Source organism: Centruroides vittatus, unplaced genomic scaffold (assembly GCF_030686945.1).
Source record: "Centruroides vittatus isolate TY-2023 unplaced genomic scaffold, ASM3068694v2 contig_744, whole genome shotgun sequence".
Lineage (NCBI taxonomy): Eukaryota > Metazoa > Arthropoda > Arachnida > Scorpiones > Buthidae > Centruroides > Centruroides vittatus.
The window spans coordinates 177111-200485 of NW_027122480.1; the positions used below are offsets into that span (position 1 = coordinate 177111).

The 23375-nt window shown below is 31.5% G+C and overlaps 1 protein-coding gene across 1 annotated transcript; it reads right to left on the reverse strand.

Moving 5' to 3' along the window:
* Positions 1-2537: 2537 nt before the first annotated feature.
* LOC136981129 (SCAN domain-containing protein 3-like) lies at positions 2538-22997 on the reverse strand. Its single transcript, XM_067277401.1, has 2 exons — positions 22643-22997; positions 2538-4318 (listed from the first exon to the last, which is right to left on the reverse strand). Exons 1-2 carry the CDS (start codon positions 22995-22997, stop codon positions 2538-2540), a joined length of 2136 nt encoding a protein of 711 aa, XP_067133502.1.
* Between the last annotated feature and the right edge of the window lie 378 nt (positions 22998-23375).

Here is a 23375-nt window from a genome sequence, read left to right on the forward strand (position 1 = left end):
CTGCGTTCATCAACGAAGTATTTGCATTGCTCTAATGCAAATTCTGTATTTTGAAAGTATCAACCACTTGCCCATCGAAAACAAAAAAACGAAGTCATTCTTTGGTAACGTTTGACTCATTGAATAAAGACGGGGGTTCGGTCCTCAAGTACAATCGAGCGTACTTTCCTCAATTATGGTTTATACTTGTTAATTTGCGTATTAATGTAACTAGAAGTCTTATTTAAATGTATAGTTATCTATTCTGTTGTGCATAACCACGTTCAATCATTGAGGATACAGGCTACAGAGTTTTACGTAAAATTTAATCTCAGAAAACAAGAATTTAGTATATCAACTTATTCAGATAATAAATAATATGAAAATCAGTATTTAACACTGATTAATTTTAGATAGATTACTTTATTATTTTTCACAAAAGAGATTTATTATAATTATTATTTTCCTGTTGAAATAAGTTTACTTTCTTCTTTAAGTTATCAGAAATTATTGAAATTAGGAAGGATTTCCGAAAATTAGAAAATTTAGTTATTAGTCTTATATTGATATATCTCCAATATATCGATAATAAAATCCAGCATCGAGTTACGTAATATTCCCGGCTAAACTTTGAAATCGTGTGTGGCACCATCTGTTTTAAAATAAAATCTCATATTATTATTTATTATAAAATGACAAAAAGCTTAATTCTGTAGGGATGAGTTTTATAAAAAAAAAAAAAAAAATTGTAAATGTTAAGAATCAGTAAAATCTTCGTTAAGTTCGATTCCATTCCAGATCTGAAAAGTGATCCCTGTGCTCCCGACCTTTAGCCGCCAAAATTTAATATCAATCCCCAATAGAGAAACCTCCTTGCAAATTTCAGAAATTTTCCACAAATGGCACAAGAGTTATTTAACTTCAAAGTGAGTGAACAAATTCGTGCCTCCCACTCACACGAACATCCATACATACAGAAAAAAAACCCAATTTTTTTGATTTCTCGATGTTTTACGGGCCCGAGTCCAAAAGTGTAAAAATTTTGGGATTTTAAATTAAATTAGGCCACATAGTTTCTATCAGCAGGCTTCTCGATATAATGAGCAATGGCCACAAATGAATCATGTTTTTTACGTAGTTTCTGGAATGTATTCTGGAAAAAAAAAAAAAAAAACATTTTTAAACATGAGGTTAATTATATCAAATGTTTGTAATTATTTGTAACAAATGTGATAAATTGAGTGTTATATTATTTCTCTATGCTTTCGATTGTTTTGACTAAAAATAGCTGCCAAAGTGAATTATAAAGTTATATTATTTCTCTTATACCAACCTGTATTTAAATGGATTTGTTAACATATTCAAATTAATATTATTGAATTTACTTTTGATTACAATTTATGATGACCGTAAATGTATTAATTACAATTTTTTTTTAAAAAAAATTGTTTTAAATTGTCTCATTTTTATTACTTTCCAAATTAGCAATTAGTTTCTTTGTTCAAAGGTTTCCAGTCACTCACATACAAATGCATTGAAGTCATTAACAGAATTCGTACAAAAGCGATTCCAAAAGGATTCATTCGATCTAAGTTCGCTTAGCCCGAGATTAATTATCCTGCAAGAGGCTAATTATTAGCGATGTAACGAATATTCGGTTACTACCTGGTATTCGGCCGAATACTATTTAAGTCACTATTCGGCCGAATACTTAATACCTAAAAACAGGAGTAAGAAATAACAAAAACACAGTAAATTAATCATTTTCGTAACTTTTATTAATGCTGAACATTAAATTATCATTATTAAGGTTAGTAAGAAACAGCATCTAACTCTAGTATTAAATTATTTCGTAATTAAATAATATTATAGCCTTTACCTAGCCCGATATCTTATGGCATTGATGACGTGTAGGTTAGAATGTATCGGGCATTAATGTTATTGTTTAGTTAATTATGTTATATTCGTATTCGCGTATATTTTAATATTTTTTACGATATTTTAAAATCATTTACGAAAAGTTTTATTGAAACTTATCGTATTTAATGAAAGAATTATTTATCTATTTCTAGAAGATGAGTAACTAATATATAATTTATTTTATATATAAAGCAAAGAATGAGCATTTCTCATTATATACAAAAGATAACATTTGAAATCATGTTAACTTTTAAAATATTGACAAAAATAATAGCAACAAAATATCACAAAATTTCACAAATAGAAACACCCCAATAATATATTTGAACTGTTCCACAACTGGGGAGAAACTAGAGTCTAGTTTCTCAACCTTTTTGGACCAAACGCCCCCTTTGTAAGACCCGTTTCTTAATTCGCCCCCCTATAAATTTTAACTGATAAAAATTGTACGATAATCCCTAATATAAGGTAGATTACATTAGGCGTTAGTAAGATATATCCAAAGAAATTTGAAAGGAACAATAGTAGAATAACATTTATTAGTTATAAATTTAATTTAATTTACAAAAAAAGTAAGATACATAAAGTAATGTGTTTTAATTTTAACATAACAAAGAAATAATAAACTAAATGAAATTTTAATGAGAACCTTGAGGTTGGTGATCTTGACAAAGTTTAATAATATTGGGTTCTAATTTTGACAGATATAATCTTAAGTCACCTTGTTGGCAAATGTTGAGGCGATTTCTTTGCTTAGTCAGCATTTGAGAAACCGCACTAAAACCCTTTTCCACTAGGTATGACGTTGGAAATGCCATGATTAATAGTCTTATTTCTATCCATAGTCTCTGAAATGTGTTAGTACTGCTAATTTTTATCCAAAATTCTTCTAAAGTACTATGTTCAAATGAATGTTTCGCTTCTACATTTGCCTGCAAATCTATTAATATTTCTTGAATGTGCGAAGGAGCATTAGTAGGATCAGCACTAAATGGATTAATAACCCAATCAGGAATATGAATATTTTCAACATCTTTAAACCGAAGTTTCATATCTACAATTAGGCTTTCCAAATGCTTATAATAAACTGCAATATTTTCGTCCTGTACAATTATATTACTTAAACAGGGAAATAAAGAAAAATCTTTTCTACCCATGTTATTTTTATAGAGACTTAATTTATTTATAAAACCAATAATTAAACTTTTCACTTTAATTATGGTCACATTGTTTCCTTGCAGTTTCAAAAGTAATTCATTTATTTTTGCATATATATCTGCCAAATAAGCTATGTCACTCTTTAAAACAGATATCTCCATTGGAAAATTATAATTTGTTGATTCTAAATAACTAATGACTGTATCAAATAAGTTGAACATTCTTCTGAGGCAACTTCCTTTAGATAGCCACCTGACCTCCGTGTGCAATAATAGGCGCTCATATTCTTCATCATTTTCATGGCAAAGTTGCCGAAATAATCTATCATTAAGTGGGTGTGCTTTTATTTTGTTAATTATTGATTTTACTAAATTCATTGTTTCATGTAATCTCCCGCCAATGGATTTGGCAACCAAGTGTTGCCTATGAATTATACAATGAATTGTAAAGATATTTGGATTTTCTTCCTTCAACATGGTTAGAAAACCACGATGACGTCCTACCATCGAAGGGGCACCATCCGTTGCACAGGCCAATATATTTTTCAAAGGAATTTGTTTTTCATCAAAATACGTTTTAAAACATTCATATATTGATGTGCCTTTCGTATCAGTGACTAAATGTCTGCAGAATAACATTTCTTCGATGATTTTTGAATCCTTTATGTACCTAACATAAGCCATTAATATTGCATCACTATCCCGTACACTACTCTCATCCAACTGTATAGTGAACTCTCGTGTTTGGAGATCCGCAGTTAGTTGATTTTCGACATCATTGGCCATTTCACTAATCCTTCTTGATATGGTATCATTACTTAATGGAATCATTGACAAAATATTGGCTGGATCTGCTGAAGTCATGGTAAGAACTTCCTTTATAACCGGTAATAATAATTTCTCTCCAATATTATGAGGTTTCGCATTTTGAGCTATTATACGTGAAATCTTATATGACACCTCCAATCCCTTATTTATATTTGTGGTTGCTGTTTTGAATACATCCGTTATTTTATTTCTTTTGGTAATCATCGTTTTTAAATTTTCGAAATATTCAATGTCTTTGTCCTGCTTGTCGGGATGTTTTCTTTTTAAATGTTCAATCATCCGGGATGGTTTCATTGCTTCATTAGAAAATACCTGATTGCACAGCAAACACATTGGAAGTTGGCTATTTTGTGGCGAAGAAATAAAACCAAACTTTACATATTCAACAGAATATTGCCGGCATTTCTTTTTCTGGGGCATTTTTAGAGGTTGATCTATAATTCAAATTTTAAAAAAATCAGTTTTAAATATATAAAAAATAAGTAAAATTGAAAATATTTATTTACTCAATGGGTAGAGGAGAACTGCCATATGCGTACCACTTAATTTCAAATGCGATTTATATATTATTTAGTAATAATTTATAGGAATATTATAATTTGAAACCAATCTATAACTACCGAAGTTGCTAATTGACCACAATTTTTTAATTATTATTGATAAATATTTGTGATATAATCATTTTTCCAAGACAATGCATACAGTATGCTTTCGGATACCGGTATCCTAAAGCGTATCTATATGAAAATAGTACTTCTTGAATAAGTTTATATGTAAGTAAACCATTTTATTCACAAAAATATATCTTATAAAGAAAGCTCAGAAAACTCACCTGATTTCTTCAATCTCTTATAATTCACAACAAAACAATTATTGTAACGGAATTTTTGTTCCTACTTTATCGATTTAATTAGAACTTACAATATAAAGCCTTTGTTTAGAAATAAATGACCTAATACGCATTAGGTGACCAGTATGCATATGGCAACTCTCTCCTATAAGTAGTAATTAACTTACCTATGATATACGGAACAAAATGAAATACGTTTATTTTAAAAATAATGCAAATATCATATATGGCGAGAGCACAACAGATCACATTAAAATTCAAATTTAATAATACTCATTACTGACTGCTCGACCAAATGATTGAAATCGTTGCACACGCAAAGCGAATCTAAGACATGCGCACTAGGGATTGCAATACCGGACTGTACGATGCGACTTTGTATTCACAGTCCAATTAATTTTGCCCGTTAGGGAGACATATAAAACATTGAATATACATTGTAGCAATTAAATACCAAAGGATAACAATATTGTTTTACAAAATGTTTTATTCGCTTCTTTCGCAACGCAATATAAAAATGCAGCGGCCCATCACTGCAAGCGGGTATTCAAAATGATTTCGCCCACGCAAAATGACTATCGCCCCCCAAAAGCGTATAGTCAAATAATCGCCCACTGTAAGTTTTCGATCGCCCCCCAGGGGGCGATATCGCCCAGGTTGAGAATCACTGAACTAGACCATATGTCCCCACTAAAGTATATCCTTAGGGCACTATTCAGTCTACAAATACGTAGTAAAAACAAAATTTTAGTGCTTAATTAAAGAGTTACAAAGATCGATTGCAAATAAAATAACTTATAAGTTATAACTTACATCTAAATACCAACAACTGCCGAATCATATCGGGCTATTTATGGCTATTACATAAATTATAAACAAATTTGGCACTAGAGGTAAACGTTAGACTCCATCTCATATTAACTTTAATAATTATAATTTAATTAATTAATTTAAATAATTTAGACCTTCAGGAAGAAAAAATCGTACTGACAGCGGGCCAATAGAGAGCAGGGTGCACGGTCCTTGCCATAATAAAGTTTGAGCGCCAAATTTCGTACGTGCGTTAATCAAGCCGAATAGTTTGGCCGAATATTCGGCCATTCGGCCACGCTCCTAGCCGAATATACTATTCGTTACATCACTACTAATTATCCTTGCAGGATAATTAGTCTCGAGCTAAGCGAGTGCCAACACGAATATGTTGAAGATAACACGTGTTACGAACCTGTTTACTGTGACTCTTCACTGGAAATTCGTGTCACGTCACGCAAAACATTGCTTTTGACAAATTTAGCATTTAGGAAAAAGTTTTTGTGTAAATGCAACATTCTATACATCCAGAAAAAATTATGAAAAAATAAATATAATTAAGAGCATGCAATTTCATTGCTTATCAAATAACTTTACTTTTTTATTGTGTATTCGATAATCGCAATAAATTTGTACAATTTGTTTCATATTAAGCAAAAATAAAAGGGAAAAGCAACTAAATAATAATTTTACTAAAGGGAGTAAAAACAAAAAATATTTTAGCGTTTTGTCATAATATGCTTTATTCAAGAAAATTTACTCATGCACAGCATCCCCTAGGCCAAACTACTTTAGGATTATTATTAAAGTATATTAATGGTTAAAATAAAATTAAAAGGCAATCAATTAGATGAACAATATTTATTCATAGTCTACTTAATTATAAAGAAATCGGAGTTGATGATACCCTAGATATCGAAGGTGGCGGCTCGTCTCCGATTTCAGCAATCAGAAGACAGGGAACAGTGGGGACGCACTGTTCCCTGTCTTCTGATTGCTAACCTAACCTAACCTATTCTAATAAATTACCATAATTATTAGCAACCAAATTATTAGAATAGGTTAGGTTAGGTTAGAACGTGCGTCCCCACTGTTTCCTGTCTTCTGATCGCTAGAATCGGAAACGAGCCGCCAAATTTGATACCTAGGGTGAAATTAACCAAAAACGGTATTGGTTAAAAGTGACAGAACACTTGTACAAACGAATAAAACAAAAATAAGCTAATCAGCACTTATCAGTTTGTACTTTTTTAATTAAGCCATGCACTTTTACAGGTAATTAACTTTCAAAAATATTTTCAAAAATTCAAACGAAATAATAAAAATAACTTTTAAAATCAAACTAAAATTAAAAATGAACTTATTTGTGTTTTATGAAATTAATCATTAATATATTTAACAGGGGCGGACTGGCCATGTGGAAAATGTGGAAAATTCCACACGGGCCGTATACAATTTGGGCCGTTTTTCTAAATATGTACATAATATACCGTTTTGTTCGGTTTTATTTTTAAAAAAAGTTCATTTATTTTTTCGTTAAGTAAGATAAATTTCAATTTTTAGGTGTAATATAGATATATGTGTAGCCCTTTATCGTTTTACCCGGTCCTACCAGAGGCCGAAGTTAAATTAGTCCAGCCGACCCGAGTCCAACACTACATTGGCCGACTCGGCCCAAACAAAGCATCCTAGGAGAAAAATAATCAAAACAGACAAAGTTGGTCATTTGTTTACGTTGCTAGAAACTATTCACCACCCCTATGAATCTTTGGAAGCACGAGTTACTGGTTTTTCACCCAGCCACCAAAACGTTGATTGTAATCATAACGGATTTAATGGCCAATTATATCATTTCCTTTATTTTAGATAAGTAAAAATGTTATTCAATAATAATTTCTCTATATTCCAAAAATTTAATTAAAAATAATCTATTTTTTAGGTTCGGCTAACTAATTTTTAGTTTGCCATTCACCCATAATGGCGTTGATTGTAGATGGGCAACCTGCGGCGTCGAACATAATATTACAAAACAATATAACGCTATATAAAATAAAAATTTAAAATACTGACATCTAGTCGTTTGCAATCGCACTAAATACCAAGAGCCCGCTTCGTACATATATTCGACGCAACTAGAGTTGGTCCTTGGGTTGGTTCATTTTTGCGTCTTTAAGGGATGATAGAATTGTGTACAAATGCACATATACTTTCGTAGACTGTCCATACGCGCTTGACCCCTTTTCAAGACTAAGTGAAGTCCAAGGGAGTATACGTATGTACTGTACAGTACATTCGTAAACGATTCTATCATCCTTTAACTAAAGACGCAAAAATAAACCAACCCGAGGACCAACCCTAATTGAAAAGACTATTTGGTATTTTAACCCGACTTCACTGGACACTTCATATAGAGCTGTAAAGTGTTACTACAGTTTAATCCAAAAGAAACTCAATATTATTTCAGAATTGCAACATTTTAAATCGTCATGGAATATTTTAAAGGAAAATGTCAGTGAAACTTTCATAAAATTAAACGAAAATGAACATTCTACTGATGATCAACTAGAAAACGATAAAGATTCGATTTCATCCTCTTACTGCAAAGCTTGCAAAAATTGTCTTATTTGTTGTTATAATATATTATTCGGATATAACGTGTTAAATGGTGCTTATTCTACACTTGGTCAAGCATACAAACATTTACTATCTATGTCTGTAACACAAGTGTCCTGTGAACGGAACTTTTCTACGTTAAAATTCATTAAGATCAAGTATCTCGCAAGAAAATCTAGAAGCTTTCGTGTTAATGTCGACGGAGAAGGATATTTTAAATGAAATAGATTCTGATGATGTCATTAATATTATTGCTCAACAAAGCAAACTTCTAAATAAAAAATTAATGTTCTAGACTTGTGCTTATTGCAATTTTTGTCAATGTTGTAATTTGAATATACTGTATTTAAATATAAATAGAAAAAAGTCATTTTTTTTATTTATGGGCTGGGCCGGTAATGATTTTTTCCACACAGAAATATTAAAACCAGTCCGCCCCTGATATTTAATCATTAATATACTTGAATAATAATTCTAAACTAGTTTCGCGTAAAATCGGGTTTTGCCGGTAACATATATAGAAAGTAAGCCAATCACACTTAACAGCCATTTTTAGTCTAAACAATCAAAATTGCTTCAGCATAGACTCCGTAATTCTATTTAACTAATCATAGTGTACAAAAAAGTTTTATAATATTTCTACGAATATTTATCGTAAATTAATTTATTTTAATTTTCTAAATTTTAATTTTTGGACAACGTTAACAAGATAATCCACTTAAATCATCGAAATCGAAAAAACAATTGAATATCGTAAGTGGCATGAAAAAACTAGTTAGATTAATCTTTAACCTATTCGATATTGCATATAACCGTAGTAATAAAAACTAATTTTCGTAAAATTTTTTATCGTCAAAAATGTCAATAGTGACCGATAGATTACTATTTGCGTGATCTTTCAAAACTTCAGCAACTAGGGAATAAATTAAAAGTTAATTTGCAAATCAGATTTATTTTCCAAATTTCACTTAAAAACCTGTACAATATATTTGTTATTTTGTTTCTGTTAACATTTTTCTGGTAGACGAGATATGTTTTCTTTTGTTTCGCTAAGACTTTTAATTATAATTTTCGCCTTTTATTCTCATAAATCTAACATTAATACCTGATATATTTCTTACTTTTTCAAGAGTATCAAAGTTACAAAAATAGAAAGCAATATCAGAAAATTCATCCGTCGTAGATACTGGCTAAAATTAATAATAAGTCCAGTGACAGTTGAGAAAAAGAAAAAAACTTTTTATTAGAAATAAGATTTTTCTTTCTATAATGGAAAAAATAGCTTAGTTAATTTTTTTGAAACTCTAAATATTATATTATATTTAAACACAAACTCAGAGTTTCATTTAAAAATTATGTAAATATGGACATGTTTTTTAAAAAGTTTTTTGCAGAAAATATACATTTTAAATTTATTTTATAGTGTTGCTTTTACATCAGCTTTTTTCGTTTTCCTAAATAGAAAAATGGCTTGGAATAAATATGAAATTAACTCTGTTTCAATTTCTTGCACGATATTTTTTTCCAGGAAGAAGTTAGAAGCGATTTTCTGGACTGATTGCTAGACACAGTCATTTTATTTCATTTCATTTAATATCTGAAGATACTCATTTGTATGTAAATAACTTTAATATATCTATATCTCAGCGTTATAAAAGTATGTGATTATAATTTCTACCGCATTAACCACGAAAGTTAAATTATATATTCTTGCTTAATGGAGCATATGTTCATTTAACTTTCTGTGAACAAGACCTCTGTCGTTCTTTGTTAGGATGTTTCCACTACATTAAACTTTCACAGTGAATTTACAGTCGAAAATTATAAAATGGAACACATTTCACTTGTATTTTGTAGAACTGTTTGCTAAGTACTTAAAGACTTTTTGTGTCAAGTCAGAACATCATGCTACTATAAAATACTACGGAGGTTGATTAAGCAATTGAAAAAAGTTAATAGTTTAAAACTATTTATTGTTTGCCTGTTATCTTCGTTGTTTACACATCATCTACGAAAAAGCTCACAATTTCTATTCTTTTACTTTACTGACTATTATTTGAGATTTTTGAAATTAAATTATCAGACTGTAGACAATCAAATTTGTTTGTAGTCATATATCAGCTTAATGTCTTATAAATATACGCATTCGGTATAAGTTTAAGATATTGCCTATAGCTTTTTAATATTTTTACGTAGAGTAAAAATATTAAAAAGCTCTCTGTACACAACTGCATTAACTCGAAGCTCTTAACGAGCCTCGGGCGCTTTGTATAAGGTTTTCCGTGTAATACATCTACTTTAGTCGAATTTATGTACACGTTTAACTCGAACTTTTTCCCGTGTACCCTGACAGGTCCGCGACTTCATTCTCTCTTATATCGGCGTTCTAATTCAGAATTGATTACGCAAAAGCTTCATGAATTGTATAAAATTTTGTAATTATTCTGTGAACAAACTGTCGAGAAACGGCCTGATAATGGGAAATTTACCGGCACGGAAAAATTTGAGAAAATCTAATATTAAATTCGGGAGTTTTTACCTCTTGAACTTCCACTTAACGAGGTTTTACCGTATAAATCTATGTCTGTTAATGATTTTTTGGCATTATTATATTAGAAGACAAAGTATAAGAACGAGATTTGTGCCAAAAACACATTTACAACAGATACATATTGACCGATTCTCTCCGTTTAATAAATAATTCCAGCAACGAGTTACTTAACTTTCCCGGCATCTGTTATTTTATTTAAAACGGCTTTTTATATTTTTATCATAACTATTATGAAATGGCAAAAAGCTTAATTTTGAGGGTAAGGATAAGTTTTATTTAAAAAATTATAATCGTTAATAACGAGTAAAATTGTCATTAAGTCTGACTTTAATGTATAAACGTGGGGTGCGCATTAAAATCAGGAAAAAATCGACATAATTCAGACTCTTTCGCGCCGTATGCTATTCTGCTCGTCAATCCACGTATATTACGATATTAATAGAGATGGTATACATGACCTTAACTCTCGCGGAAAACGAAGACAAAAAACACAGTTTCTTAAAGAGATACCACGAACGGGAGGCAAAGATAACCTTTCCCCAAATCTTGTGCAATAAGATCGAGTTAACGTTTTCGCTATGAATTGCGAATATTCTGGTTTATTATTATTTTTTATGTAGGATGAGGCCGTTAGGAGTTTTAATTGAATTGTATTTTATTGACAGTATTTGTGTATTTGTTTTATTAAACAAAAGAAATGCACGAATGTTTCCAATAAATAGAATTCATTTAGTTATAAGTTACTGACTTTCATTGCGACTAGTTGCTATGCTATTGCATCCAACTAGGTTAAATACGGTAAGTTTCGAATAGTTTAATTATTCAGGAGTAATTATGAATATTTTTATAGTGTTAAGACAAATGAAACTCGACAAGTGGGTAGTTAAGCGTTGAGTTGCTTCCATTCTAACTTACTCGTTAGTGAAACTTATTCAGTCACCCTGCCGTGGTAAGTTCTGGATTGTCATTCATTGAGTCTTAATGACGAAGGACCAGCGAAGAGCTGTGTTTCCGTTGATTTCTTTTTATTATAAGAAGGGGACGACAATAGGATAAACCAGAAATAGATGGGAAAAGTAAATTCTGGAAGCTGAGTGAGAAAATTAATTTTAATTAAAAACCTGCTGAGCTGGTATTTTATCATAATACCAAACAAAATAACAACAAGAAAAATTCCGAAAAACAGATTCGAAAAAACAATATATATTTTCTGCTAAATCACCATCTCATCCTTTGGAGTGTGTGTTAGTTGGTGGAGTATATAGTTAAGGCATCTACCAGAACCTGATCTGTTACTTTTGACCGATTATAGATAAGACTTATTATTCAAGCACCTAAAGTATACAAGAAACAAAACTCGTCCGCGGATGTCAAGATTTTCCATGCTACAGTAAACGTGTAAAAATTCTGCAACTAAAAAACAGAACCATTCAATTCCATCACCTGCTTTCACAGCACTTGCACGTAAACTGCACAGATATCTATGCGTGGCTCTACCTTTCAGTTAATACAGTAATTACGCGTGTTTACCATCTAACCCTGATTTACTTTACAAGTAGAAACAACAAAAATAATTCTCTTAACTTTGATTTTATAAAATATTATAACTTTGGTGTAAATCGCTTTTAATGTTGTCTAAGTGTTAATTTACCTGTGTAAATCGTTATGTTGATTTTTCAATCTACTTTATTTAGCTTTATAGCAAAATATAATTTATTAATGTCAACGTTTCCTTTGCCCCTATTTATAGGGAAGAAATTCTGTTTGTAAAGTCCATTTATTATTTATTACATAATTTAATGCTAAGGATAAAGTTATGCAATATTCAATAAAACAAAAAAGGCGGGCACAGAAGTGGATCGGTGATGATTTGGGCTGCTTTTAACTTAGTGCCTTAACTAAGTAGGTGCAAACAGGTGCATGGGCGCAGGGCACAAAAAAAAGACACACTGAAATAAAATATAAAAATTATAAGTATTATATTTTTATTTTGAAATTTTAAATTTTACATCCATGGGATCTCACAACAGCAAAATTTAAAACTTTAGTTAAAAATTAACCGATCCTTTAGGTTGTATTTGTTCTTTATTTTTATTTTTTCTCTAAAAAAGAAACCAAAAATATCTTGCACAGGACACGAAAAGTTAGTTACAACACTGCTTTTTACCTATCAAATCAAGACAATCGACGAGATATTTCCTCGTCGATTAAATGCAGATAAATATCAAGATCTATTAAAACTATTTCCTTCCTCTGAGATGAAACGATAAACAAAAAGTTCATTTTCCAGCAGGATAAAGTAGGAACACATTAACCTGTACATTCGGCATCATTACAATAGTCTGGCTTGACGAGAATAATACTGATGTTTTTCAATGGCTAGCTTATAGATCTGACCTAAACCTTAGATTTTTTATAGAATGACTTAATAAGGATATATAATAATGGAAGGGATAACATTTAATTATCAAATTAATTTTAAGTTTCGAAACAAGTGTTTATTAAAAGAAATAATTTGAATTTGAAAAATTTATATTAATTTATACACGATATTGTTTTTTTTTTTTTGCATAAATAAACTTTTTGAGAAGCCAAGCCGTGAACAGGCGATGCACCACTGGCCGTGACGAAGTATGCAGTCTGTAAATAAACTTTTGTAAATTTGAGCAATTATCTTTGAGATTTGTATATAATCATGACGTAAGATACCCTAATACGAAATTGTAGTCGCTTAAAACTTCTAAACGGTAAGTTTGTTGAGATAATGGAAATACTCGGGATAAAACATATCTTTCCTCTTTGCACAACCAGTAATAATTGTAACTTCTATAACATTAGACAGAAGGTTTTTAACGCAAACAGGTGTACCGTTGCTTAAAAATATGAGCACTTAAATTCCTCAGTTACAAGATTGTTTGTCTCACTCAGTCGCATCAATTATTTCACAGTTTGAATCTCTGCTCAAATATGCAGTCACTACTTTGGATAAAATGCTTTGTGCTGTTCTTACTTTAACAGAAACCTTTTTTAGAAGAGAGCCATCCAATTATAATCGATATCGAGACTTGCTGCGTCTGTATAATTTTCTTCATCCGAGCGATTTAATGTGTCGTCGTCATCACAGGGAATATATGTTTCACTTGTTGGCTCTTCACTTAGGCTTGTTCTAGAATGCGAGTTATCTCGTACATTCCTATGTTTTGATTTCAATTGAACATTGCACTTAGCTTTATTCTTAGCACGAACTTGAACTTGGAGTTGTCATTTCACCGGAGTGTCCTTGAGAATTTTGGACGATTACTAAAAAAGAAAATCACAATGCCTGTAGATCAGTGAAAAATCTTACAAATACGAGCATTTATTTATTGTGATATCGTCACAATGCCCGGCTGCAATTTTTAATATATATTTAAAATTTATTTAATTTAAAATATGCGTTCTCCACTTCAAATTAGTAATGCCTTACCCCGTACCTACTACTTTTCCTGTAAGTAACACAGTTATGCCTTAATTTATCTAACTGCTTACAGGGGAAAATTTTGAATTAAAATAACGTGACTTCCAGTTTGTATCAGAAGTTCTTAATATTGGCAATCGGACCTCCTGCCCGTAAGCTTTCCATATCTGGTCTTGGATTTCATCTATCTAATTCCGTTCTCGAGATTAAGACAAAACGGACAGACGAACAACAGTGGGAATTTATAGTGCAATTTGAAAAAATTGTAAATTGACCATTTTTGGTCTAGCTTCTAGCAAGGACCTCTTGCCGTACACCTCTTTGTTTTACAAACTTCTTCCTAACGTAGTGTTTATGGTTTCATCCACTCGGTGACTGGTAGGCCTGCCACACGTTTGGAAACCCTGCTCAGTCCATATACAATTGTACAGGGTTTGCAACTTTAAAAGAGATGGAAACGATAAATGCTTAATCAGGCTGTCGAATCTGGTCTAACTCGAATATGTTGTAGGAATAGTGTCGAAGGCAGAATGCATTTCTGTTATACTAAAAAGAAAATTATACTCCTCGGATGTAAAAGGTCGGAAGAGTATCTGCACCCGTTCAGCTCTGCATTCGTAATTTTGAGATGCTTCGTATAATTGGAACTGCTTGGCACTTAACGTTTCGCCCAACACTTCAGCAATGTTATATGTATTATTTACTATGTTTCAGCATAGACTGAGGATAGGCGGATCATTGATGGAAGATTTTATCGTGTAAACATATTTATGCCAAGAGTCCTTACGATTCTGGCGATAGATCCTTCTTGCCACTGCTTTTGCTCGTTTAAAAGCGATCAGATTAAAAATTAATAAATGCAAACCATAATGGATTGCAGGAAAGTATGGTCAGTCGAGGAGCGAACCCAAGTCTTTAGTTATGTTACTCCACGCGTTACCAAAAAATGACTTAATTCTGTTTTCGATGGGCAAGTCGTTGGTATTTTCTAATGTAGAATTTGCATTGTAACAAATCTAAATGCATCGTTGCAAGAAGATAATGCAACACAACAAATGAAAACAAATTTTAAATATTTTTCTTATCGAAATGAGGTCACTGATGTCATGTCGTTTAACTTATCGTTCTAACAAGTCAGCTGCTTTCTGACTCATGTCGATTCACACTTTATTCAAACCTTTCAAAAGATTAACCTCTAACACTTTATCAATCGGGACTAAAAATCAATCGTGTTTTTCGTTCATTACAGAATTTATATTAAAGGACATCCAGAGAGGCAAGTTCGGTTGTATCAACTTTGAATCTTGTAGCTGTATGACTATTATTCACAAGAATTTGATACCACGAACTGCTTTTTTTATATTTCGTTATTTACTATCATCTCATTTTAGGATCATTGATAAGCAGATAGACTTTTAGCATTCTAATGTTACAGTATATGGGAAACGCACAGTGCCCGGATTACAGTGGAACGAACGACAAATCTTCCATATGAAGTAGAAGTTTTCCCTCGTTATATTTTAAAAGAATTATTCGGAAATGAGATAATCTAGGATAAAATCAGACTTCATGCTGTAATTTCAATTTATTTAATGTTTTGTATAAATAAAACTGCCAATCTGCATCGTTTCCGCACGTTAAATTATTATAAGTTTAATTGATGAGATAAATCAGTGTTCCGCAAAGTGCGTGCCGCGGCACACTGGTGTACCGTGGTCAATAGTTGGTGTGCCGCGGAAAAATGTCAAGTTTTGTGAAGATAATGCCTGCACATAGCTGAGAGTTATGCGAGCGAAGCGCTTCGTTGCACGAGGAGCGGCACAGCCCACCCGCGCGCCGCACGCATGCGCGTGTCAATCAGATATTGTAACGTTGCGCCCCGCTTAGTCATCGTTGTCACGCGCTTTTGTAAACTGAAACAAATCGCTTTTCGCCAGTAACTAGCCGCTAGTTTGTGAATGTGTCGTCGCGAACGTAATTGACTTTTTTTATTACAAATAAATAGACCCTAATACATGTATGTGTATATAATGGTGTATATATGTATGTGTATATAAATTGCTTAAACCTACCGCAAGTTCGTCAAGTGAAACTAATGATTCCCAAGAAGCAGAGTCAACGAAGAAAAAACGTAAGCTTGTTAACCGAAAATATGATGAGAGCTATGTACTGTACAGTACGTTATGGCTTTATATATTGCGGAGACGAATCATGCCCAATCCCAAAATGGAGAAACTTTGGGTAATAATTCGATGGTGCCCAGTAAACTTTTACGACATTTAACTACTAAACACCCATCAGTGGCTCAAAAAGACAAAGCCTTTTTTCAACGTTTGAAAGACCAGTCTAAGAAACAGGCAGTGGTGTGCCGTCATTGGAAGCGATGGAAGCGCCGCTTCCACCTTCCAATGGCCTTCCCTTGTATTTTATAAAATATAAATTTTCATATTTTAACGTACTTTGAAATAATAAAATATTAATTTTAATTAAAACTGCATTATGTATCTTTTACAAATTTCTATACTACATGTGAAAAAAACGATAAGATTGCTATTGTATATTCGAATAATTCGGTGTCGAAAGGAATGTCGAAACCGGGTCAGTTTCCGATCAGCCAGATTATATAGGCATTAGCACATGCGGTTTACAGTGCACCAACCTCACCCGGTTTAGCTGGTAGAAGCATCACACGCGTAAAGCGTCCAATTTTATATCCCGGACCGGTTGTGGGCTGTTAGCCGCCTGCTAGATATTCGGCCACCCTCGCCTGATTATGTGAATCATGAGCAGACTAGATCAACGGCGGGCAACCCCCCGCCCGCGGGCCAGCTACGGCTCGCGAGAAGTTTTTATCTGGCCCGCGAGATCTTTAATAGATTATTAAATTGGAAAAAAAACTAATTTCCAATTCTTTGTAATTTTCGAAAACGATAAGTGAAATAAATGTAGTAATTATCTTTTTATTTATTTATTTCATATTTGCAGGCTTAAAAAATTACAAGTCACAAGAAGGCGTCAATTAACTACTACGGCCCGCGGAAAAAACGTAAAATTTATTCTGGCCCATGTTATAAAAAAGGTTGCCCACCCTAGACTAGATTTATAACAACCCAACCGATAGAAGTTTACTGGCATGTTTTTATGATAGTTCTGTATAGTTGACAGGAGTTTTAAAAAATCCATTAAAATATTTGATATATTTATTCTGTGTTTATTCTGCTCTCCCATCTTATATTACTTACGAATTTCAATGTTAAACCGGTGATATTACAATTTAGTATGTCCTATCTGTAAGCGGATGCAGATAAAACGTGTACAATTCTTGTACAGTGTTAAAAAATTAACTGTTACTTTGGCATCATCATTTACAACCAAATTTAATGAATGAAATGCACAAGGTACAAAAAAGCTCTAGAATTTATTTTCCTTAAATTTACGATCTAAGTATCCGTTGTCATAAAAATTTGTCTTTCCAATGTTTTCCCAAGACTACAGATATTCAAGTACAAAGTAACTGGTTTCGACTTATTTCTACTTAAGAAGTAATTAAATAATTAAGAGATCGGGGAATGGGAACATAAATAAAACCCTGTTGAAAGAGCCAGAATTTTACTTAAACAAAAGCTTGACCGAACCAATCACTCGCTCAGTACAGTGGGGAACTGATTTCCACGTACACCTGGTATTAAAGCGAATTAGTTAGAAAACAAATGACTATTAAGTTTAACATAGTTAGATTTTTACAGCTATGGCGAGAAACGTTTAAAATTTACAACAGCCCTGTGACGTCCTTTGAGATATACTAGTGACGCGACAAAGAGGCATTTGACATTGATCGGTATCGGCACCTTCGGGATTTGGCACGCACACACTACATACCTACCTGGACCGTCTCTGATTCCATTCATTAGCTACTCGTATCGAGCTATTTGACTAAGTGGATTGTTTTAAAATTAAAGAATATTTTATGTTATTTTTATGTACGTTTCTTTACAAAGCTATATTTTAATTATATATTTTTTAAAAAGTATATTAATACAATTGAACAATATATTGTACCAGGTATGTATATCCATCGCAATTTTATTTTACCGAGTAAGTTTTTATAATTTATCTTTAATTTTAGCCCTTATATCGTGGCTAGCGATTCAGAATGTAATTGTGATATTAAAAATACTTTTAGAGAAGTCTACAGTTTTTACTGGCTTATCGAACAAATGAATACGAATGGACCCTAGACCAGTGATTCTTACCAGGGGGCCGCGGCCCCCTGGGGGTCCATAAGAAGTTTGCCGGGTGGCCGCCAAATTATGCAAAATTTCCTTCGGAATGTAATAAAAAGAAAATTGATGTATAACCGAATATCGTATTGAAAAGTGAAATAAGAAAGATAAAGTTTTCGTATTTAGTTTATTTGTCCTTCTTTTATTCGTTTTTTATTTCTTCCTATATACAACTTTGTTAGTACAGAAGAAATAAATGCAAATATGCTACTTACACCGCAGTATTTACTTCTTTTATTCCAAAGTAATTCTAAGAAACTATTAATGCTTGGAATTTTAAAAATAATTATGCAAAAATAGTAGGCTTAGTAGTAGGGTTAGAAAATTTAAATATTTTTTGCAAAAGTTATGCAAAATCTTTACGACAAGTTGTGGGTGTTTTAGTTTAGTTTTAGCATCGGCTTTGGATCTAATAATAGTGCATTTCTTTCTTATATTGTGGGTTTAGTTTTAATTATTTATAATTAACCCACAAAAATGAGCAAAAAACAGAAAGGAACATTAGAAAATTTTTTTAATGTGTAAGTAATCACGGACCGGGACCTTCAAAAAGAAAATATACTGAAGAAAATACTAGCGAAAAGTTTCGACGATGATACAGTGAAAACGCAACGAAAAAAAACCACGAGTCCTAAACTAAAGGTATAAAATTAAGTAACATTAAAATTAGAAAATACGATCGTGATTATATCAAATATGGGTTCGTAAGAATAAAAGTTCAAGGAATTACAAAATCACAAGAAATCTCGTTAAATTATTTTCGAATATTTTTTGTTTTTTCTATGAATTTTTAATTGTTTATTTTATTTTTTGTTAAAAATAAATGAGTTTTTATGTTTAATTGTGAAGTTTGAATGTTATTTAAATAGAAAATGAAATAATAAAGTTATGATTTACATTTATTTTATAAAAAAATAAAGCAATAATAAAAAAATCAATTTATTATAGATAAATTATCAAATATAAATTATTATTTAAAAAATGAGGGTCACAAAAAATTATAAAATATTTGGTGGGCTGCGCGTATAAAAAGGTTAAGAACCACTGCCCTAGACCATCACTGACGCGCAATTAACTGATTGCCCCTGGAAGTCGGCTTCTTACAGAAACACAGCTTCCCTATCATCAAATGTCACGGCACGCCACTGTTAGTTAGGGTTGCTTGTTTATATCCAGGTATATGCAGTTTCCATTTTGGAAAACTTTTTTGTCCCTTCCATTCAAAATATGTTTGGTTGCAGTGATGTCATTTTCGAAGATGACAATGCATCTTGTCCTAGGGATCAGTTCGTCAAAAATTTTCTTCGTCAACAGTACGTCAACACAACCATTGTATCTTGAATATTTTACATTTGTAATTATTGCAAATATAAAATACTCAGGATGCGATTATTAATAATTAATAAATATATAGAAACTACATAAAATATGATTTTTTTAAAAATCTCTTTTAACATTAGAACAAGCTGGCACATTTCCTTAAAATTAGTTTAAGCATTATCTGAAACAGTTTTTATGGACAGTTCTGAAGATCAAAAAATAAATAAATGAATCGGCATACATCAAAATGTACTTATATTTGTGTTGTCGACCGCCATAAACGATCGTGTAACAACTACTGAGTGGACACTCCCTGTGATTATGGAAAAAAATTAATAATTGAAAGGTCTAATAAACTGTATTTTCCATGACAAGAATAGAACAAACTTTATTTTCATATATAAATTTTGCTTTTCATGTTTATTTTCATACATATCGTAATAAAATAAGCCAGCAACAAGTTCCTTAATCTCTATAAACGTATGCAAATGCCATCTAGGATCAACTGGATCGCAATAAAACTGATCTTAGAGGAGGGTAGGATCAATGCTCTAACTAGGGCGGTGCCCAGGCACAGGGCGCAGACCCTGGGTGGGGGCACAGAAATGACCAAGTTTTGGGTCATAGTTACAGAAGCTCGCACCGGGCGCATAAAAGGCTAGTTACGGCGCTGTGTAGGATCAAATAGTTTACGGAAATTGGCGACGAGCTTCCGTTTGCTATCAAGCTGTTCGAGGAGATAACTACACTCCATTTGTGCTGGCGTGTATAAGGAGACGTTTTTAGGTATTAACATAAAGTTTTGAACTTTTTATATCTCACAATAATTAGAATGTCCGGAAGACGTGTTATTTGCGCTATGTATGTCTGTTTTAATTACAAGATACAAAGTGATCGCAAGTCGTTTTACAGATTCTGTAAAAACATGAGATGGGCATTTAGCAAATTAATCCATACCGAATGTAAAAATGTATTATCAATTTTTAATAGATGATTATCATGGGAAATTTTCACATAGAAATGTAAAAATATGATGACAATTGCAGAATGCTGTATCCAAACGAGTGTGTGAAAAAGTTATCTTCAGAAATATTTCAGGACAATTTTAATATATTTTTGTTACAGAGCACATGTGAAATTAAAACAAAATTAATTAATCATTTCTTAAAGAATGCAAATATTAAAGGTGTTTGTGACAATTGTATTAAATTATTAGCAGATAAATATTTCAAAGTCCTTATTACACCATATACGACAAAAAATGATGATTCATCTGGAAGTTTTCTGAGAAAAAATGCTAAATTAAAGATTTCACATACGTAATAATTGTATTATCCATGACCTGTATGATCAAACTGTTCACATAATGCATTTTGATGATATATTTGTGTTCAATTGTGTTTACTGTAAAAAATGTTTTATTTTAAAAAATTGTTTCAATTTAATAAAATTAAATTAAAACCTGGGATTTTAATTTTAAAAATCTGACTCTTATTGCATTTGATTTGTTTTATCGGTATTATTCCTTCCTTTAAATCTATCCACGTTTCCTACTAAATACAATTATAATTCATGTTTTAAGATAATAAAATAAAGACAAAAAGATGCAAAAATGCAACGAAAGAAATATTTTATCAAGTTTTGTTAAGACTGCATAGTCTGCGGTGTTAGTATTTTACTCGATCGTCAGATGGCACTAGTTCGCGCTGTTGGTAGGATAGTTTGAATCGGATCAAAAAAATTAAAGATGGCGGTTAAAATCAAGTTTATAGTTGAGAGCAAAGAAATGTGTTTTACTGTCAAATTAAAAGATATTTAAACTTATAAATAGTAAGTAAAAACATCATTATTAAAATATCCGATAAACTGAGATGAGAAACTAAATATTAGAGAGACAATTTTGTGAGATTGTACAGCAAGAATGCATGGCGTGCACCCTTCCATTATGCCGTTTTATGCGCAATTTTATTCACGGAGTAAATACGATTCTCTCCTACTTGTATACTTTCCGCCAATTAAAATATATGACAGAAGCGATCTATATCACATGACAAAGACTGATCTTGCAACTTTCTTTCGTTACCTGAAGTTAATGATATAGCGTATCTACTTCGCGATATATTATTGTCGGTGATTAAGTAAATATAATATTTTTTTTTCTTGTTTTTTTAAATTATGTCCATTTTTGTATGAATTATATTTACTATTTTTTAAACTTTTCTGCCAATAGATGGCGCTACATGTAAAACGAGCAAATGAATGTAGTCGGAAATTAATTCATATATGGCAATTAAATGAATATATTATGGTGGAATGAACAACATTAAGTTTGGAGTATGTGAGCGTAACTGCCGAGTTTCGTAGAAATTGGTCGAATGGTCTAGGAGTGTTTAGCAAACAAACAAAACCATTTTCATTTATAGATTTAGATTTATAAAAATATACATATATTATTTACAAAAATCAAATGATTAAAACAATTTTTTGAGGTCACTGTAGGAATTATGTACAGATTATAATTTATACCCGTTAATTAATCACAGTAAAGTCGAAGTACTCTTCCTTGAGCGATAAAATACTTCATCTCTTAACTCTCGCCAACTGGAAAAAAGATGAGAGAAATATTTTAAGACATTAAAATTCGTCACGAACAATTTTCACAAAGAGTTAAAAATATATATAAAATGATTATTATAATAATCATTTATATTTTAGATAGATATTTTAGAATGAACGGCGATTGTATTGTTTTTTTCTCTTCCGGAAATTATATTTATGAATGTTTATACTTATTTTATTTAGAAAATATATTAATACCGACTCGTAATAATTTTAAATAAACGTTAATAATCGGCTGAATAAATTATTAATTACCTGTTTGCACATTAAGACATACCGTCCTCGTATGTCTCAACATATTTCCGCTCTGAGAGAAACCTCTGTTGCATCTAGTGCATTTGTAAGGTTTCTCTCGCGTATGAGTCCTTTCGTGTTTCTTTAATGTCGAAGGATCAGAAAAACTTCTATTGCACCTAGTACATATATGAGGCTTCACTTTTAAATGAATCTTTCTGTGGTTGTCTAATGCCGATTTTTGTACAAAGTTTTTCTGGCATGTTAGGCAACGATACCTGCCACTACTCTTAATTTTGTCCCTCCTTAGATGACTGTTGAGTTTTTTCACATCTTTAAACGCTTTCTTGCAGCAGTGACAGGATATCTGATACATATCTGGAAAAAGTTTTTAAACCATGAATTTAAAAAAATATTTAAAATAATTATTGTATTTTCTTGTTTATACCAAATTCACAAACACACACAAGCGATAAGTGGCTTTTATATTATTAATATTTGTAAATTAATCTGTTTTGCGATAGGAACAAGAAATAAGAAAGTTTTATAAACAAAGATTTAAAAAAATAAATAAAATAGGTAACATTTAACATATCTAAATAAACTAAGTATTAACACCAATTAATTGATTAAAATTTGTAGCTAGGTAACACATGTAAGAGAGCGGAATCAAAGGAAATTATTATAGGTCTACGTAATTAATATAGCGATAGCAACGAAGATGCTCATTAAGTTTAAAAATATGTAATTAGCT

Coding starts and splice junctions, on each gene's coding strand:
- LOC136981129 (XM_067277401.1), bottom strand. CDS start 22,997: ATGTATCAGATATCCTGTCACTGCTGCAAGAAAGCGTTTAAAGATGTG. Junction 4,319..22,642: donor ATGTCTTAATGTGCAAACAG/GTAATTAATAAT, acceptor TTTGAATTATAG/ATCAACCTCTAAAAATGCCC.